Genomic DNA, 4,429 nt, shown 5'->3' with positions numbered 1-4,429 from the left:
CACAAACACAACAGACCGTCTGGACCATTAGTGAAAAGTATATCCAAGTATTTACCCCCCAACTACATATTCATTTCTTTAAACTCTCTCACTTAAATTGTTCTAAAATCATAATTTCATAACTCTGCCTGGTTAGAAACACCATTCACTAATCCTATGAAGTACACACTGGTTATTACAGATGATACTGAGCTGCTCTATTACAGAGTGAAGTAATGTATCTTCTAACAAGACAGGATTATCTGGAGATTTTATTGTTACTGCAGATGGAAAAATAAAAGCGTGTCCAGACCTGTGTGTTCATACTCTGAAGAGACTCTGCCCCCCACCTGAGACAAACCAGGAAATTCTGCCTCACTGAGACGAGACACACTGAGAGTCAGACGGTAAGACTCCCCTTCAGACCAAAACCAGCACTTCCACTGAGAGAGGACAGCTACAGGAGGGATACTGGGAATACTGGGAATACGAGCACTTCAACCTGCTGCTGAATCCACAAACTGAACAAGAGTTTGACGAGAACAAAGACTCAAAGTGAAGGTAACTTTCAGGGCCGTTACTGAAGGAGGGAGTGGCTGACTGTTTCCTGTCTGAGCGTCTGCTGCTGTGACTTCAGCTTCACTCAGAGACTAAATGGCTTCCAGATTAGAGGAAGATCTCTGCTGTCCTGTCTGCCAGGACATCTTTAAAGATCCTGTCATTCTGTCATGTTGCCACAGCTTCTGTAAAGGCTGTCTGCAGAGCTGGTGGACAGAGAGAGGAAGTCAGGAGTGTCCAGTTTGCAAGAGGAGACATTCAAAGGACGGACTGCCTCCTAACTTTACTTTAAAGAGCCTGTGTGAGAGTTTCCTACAGGAGAGAGATCAGAGAGCTTCAGAGGCTCTCTGCAGTCTGCACTCTGAGAAACTCAAACTCTTCTGTCTGGACCATCAGCAGCCAGTGTGTGTCGTCTGCAGAGATTCAGAACAACACAACAACCACAGATTCAGACCCGTCGATGAAGCTGCACGACAACACAAGAAGGAACTTCAGGAAACTCTGGAGACCTTAAAGGAGAAGTTAAAGGTTTGTGAACGAGTTAAAGTGAAGTGTGATCAAACAGCAGAACACATGAAGGTCCAGGCCCGACACACAGAGAGGCAGATTAAGGAGCAGTTTAAGAAGCTTCAGCAGTTTCTAGAGGAGGAAGAGGAGGCCAGGATGGCTGCACTGAGGGAGGAAGAGGAGCAGAAGAGTCAGATGATGAAGGAGAAGATGGAGGCTCTGAGCAGACAGATAGCAGCTCTTTCAGACACAGTCAGAGCCACAGAGGAGGAGCTGAGAGCTGAAGACGTCTCATTCCTGCTCAACTACAAGGCTGCAGTGGAAAGAGTCCAGCAGCGCCCCCTGCTGGATGATCCACAGCTGCCCTCAGGAGCTCTGATAGACCAGGCCAAACACCTGGGCAACCTGACCTTCAACATCTGGAACAAGATGAAGGACATGGTCTCCCACACTCCTCTCATTCTGGACCCAAACACTGCTGGTTCAGGACTCATCCTGTCTGAAGATCTGACCAGTGTGAGACGAGGAGGAGAGAGACAGCAGCTTCCTGACAATCCAGAGAGGTTTGATAGTTCCTGGTCTGTCCTGGGCTCTGAGGGCTTTAACTCAGGGACTCACAGCTGGGATGTCAAGGTTAGAGACAGAACAGACTGGTCACTGGGTGTGTTAGCAGAGTCTGTCCAGAGGAAGGGGGACATACGGTCTGGATTATGGATAATATGGTTCTATGGAGGTAAATACTCAGCAGAGTCACCATCAGCTCCATCCACTGCTCTCAGCGTGCAGAAGAAGCTCCAGAGGATCAGAGTGAATCTGGACTGGAACAGAGGAAAGCTCTCGTTCTCTGATCCTGATACTAACACAAACATACACACCTTCACACACACTTTCACTGACAGGATGTTTCCATTTATTGGCACTTTGGATGAACTCCCACTGAAGGTTTTACCAGCGAAGGTCTTTGTGATGTAGAACAGAGATAGATGATGGTGATGGTGATGATGATGATGCTGATGATGCTGGTGGTGACGATGATGATGATGCTGATGATGATGATGGTGATGATGCTGATGATGATGATGGTGATGACTAAATGCTGTAGTTTTCATTGTGTTGTTTCTGCTGATGTGTTTAACATGAAGTTGTCATATCTGATCTAACAGAGAACCAGTGAATTAAAGACTTCCTGAGTTTTAAGGATGTAAATAATGAGAGTTTATCAAACTGCTGTAAATGTAGTGAAAGTAAAGTCGTCTTTCAATAAAACCCTGTGGAGCAGATTTCCTCAGAAACCTGTGGTACAGCTGATGTCTCCAGAGAACAGTTTGGTCCTCCCTAAGAATCAGATTCAGTAACAGCTGCACATTTATTAGTTTATCAGATAACTGATATTACTATAACTTTCTAAATATAATATATATAAATTTAAATTTTAAAAAGAAAAAAATTAACAGAGTATTTATACAACTCTTACAATTAAAATTAATAATTCTTTTTTCTTTATTCAAAAAAAAATATATTTTTACATTTAGTTTTTATGAATTCATCATTTAAATGCAGAATGAATAAATTATTTAAAAAGTAATATAACCAATAAACAGCTCTATAAACACTCCTCAGTGTATTAGCTGGTTACTGTAAGCAGATGAAGTAAAGTGTGTAATTATTATCAATAACAATGATAATAATCACTTTATTTATATAGCACTTATCAAACAAAAGTCCAAAGTGCTTTACAAAAGATAAACACAGGGTGAAAAAGGGTGCGTACCTCCATAAAGATAAAATACATGAGGACAATGCAAGATACAAAATACAAATGAAAAATAAATGGAAATCAAAAACTAGAAAGCATCTTTATACGACTAAAATAAACACCGTAAGATAAAACAGAAGATTCAGATAAAATCAGGATAGGCCTTCTGATAAAAGTGTGTTTTTCAAAGAGACACTGACTCTGAGAGCCTTACTTCCTCAGGCAGGTCGTTCCGGAGCCTCGGGGCCCCGACAGAAAAGACCCTGTCCCCTTTAGTTCTCAGCCGAGACAGAGGAAGAGACAGAAGACCCCTGTACAGAGGTTCATAAGGAGTTAAAAGGTCTAATATATCAGCAGGAGCCTTAAAAGTAATCCATAAAATCTTCAAGTCAGTCCTAAAACAAACAGGGAGCCGGCGTGAAGAGGCTAAAATAGGAGTGATCGGACCTTCAGGCTCTAGTTAAAAGCCCAGCAGCTGAATTTTGTCTGCAGACGTTTTAAGTTTTGTGATTAAGACTGGAATGGGCATTTCCTTAAGAAAATGCGTGTGAGAGCTGCCAGCTATTTTTTGCAATTGCTACCGCTGTTGGTGCAACGTGCAGCTCCATCAGCTAAGAGATTCAATGATGTGCTGCACACTTGTTCAGCAAACATATGTGTTAAGTTTGGCCCCCGTTTCATTAACATGCTGTGAGAAAGATTAACAACATAGAATTGTGAAAGTAACCCCTGAAAGTCAGTAAGGACTCCACATTTTGTTACATCAACTTCAAACAACAAACTGCTTTGTAAATTTGCAAGCTTTTATATTAATATATGATGACTCAAATCAATGTCAGGCACAAGAAGTAGTCCTCTGAGGTCTGTCTCTTTATCTATCTATCAATGCAACCGTTCTTATCAAATGAAACAGGCACTTCACTCCTGGTTTCAATAGTAAACCACCACAAGAAGGACAATTACCATCAAAAAACACTATTTTCTAAGCAGACACGTTTAACAAAACATAAATCACAAAGTAACTTTTGTGTTTCAAACAAATATGAGACTTATTAGCAAATTTTAACAAAACTTTCTTCACCGCCATGCATCATGGGAATTCTGAGGGACGGGGTGATATAGAGCAGCCTAAGTCCAAAACGGAGGACTCCTATGCTAATTTCAGTCCCTCCCAAATCGATCATCTTGTTGATAGTGCTGCAGGCTCGCTGCGAATGACACTCGACTCTGTAGCCCCTCTAAAAAAGAAAATACTAAAACAAAGACGGTTAGCTCCATGGTATAATACTGAAACTCGCAAATTAAAGCAAATATCGCGGAAACTTGAGAGGAATTGGCGTTCCACCAAAGTGGAAAATTCTCATTTAATTTGGCAAGATAGTCTTAAAACTTATAGGAAGGCCCTCCGTAATGCCAGAGCAGCGTACTACTCGTCATTAATAGAGGAAAATAGGAACAACCCCAGGTTTCTTTTCAGCACTGTAGCCAGGCTGACAGAGAGTCACAGCTCTATTGAGCCAAGTATTCCCATAGCTCTCAGTAGTTACGATTTCATGAGCTTCTTTAATGATAAAATTCTAGCTATTAGAGACAAAATTCACCAAGACCTGCCCTCAACTGGCACCAACT

The 4,429-nt window shown here is 41.7% G+C and overlaps 1 protein-coding gene across 1 annotated transcript; it reads left to right on the top strand.

Moving 5' to 3' along the window:
- The first annotated feature begins 366 nt into the window (after positions 1-366).
- Positions 367-2,347, top strand: LOC119899888 (nuclear factor 7, brain-like). The gene has a single exon (XM_038714717.1). It carries the CDS (start codon positions 634-636, stop codon positions 2,014-2,016), a length of 1,383 nt encoding a protein of 460 aa, XP_038570645.1. The 5' UTR covers positions 367-633; the 3' UTR covers positions 2,017-2,347.
- The last annotated feature ends 2,082 nt before the right edge of the window (positions 2,348-4,429 follow it).

Source organism: Micropterus salmoides, unplaced genomic scaffold (assembly GCF_014851395.1).
Source record: "Micropterus salmoides isolate LMB-PRFRI ecotype aquatic unplaced genomic scaffold, ASM1485139v1 Ms_hic_scaffold_12, whole genome shotgun sequence".
Lineage (NCBI taxonomy): Eukaryota > Metazoa > Chordata > Actinopteri > Centrarchiformes > Centrarchidae > Micropterus > Micropterus salmoides.
This window is presented reverse-complemented; position numbering and strand designations above follow the sequence as displayed.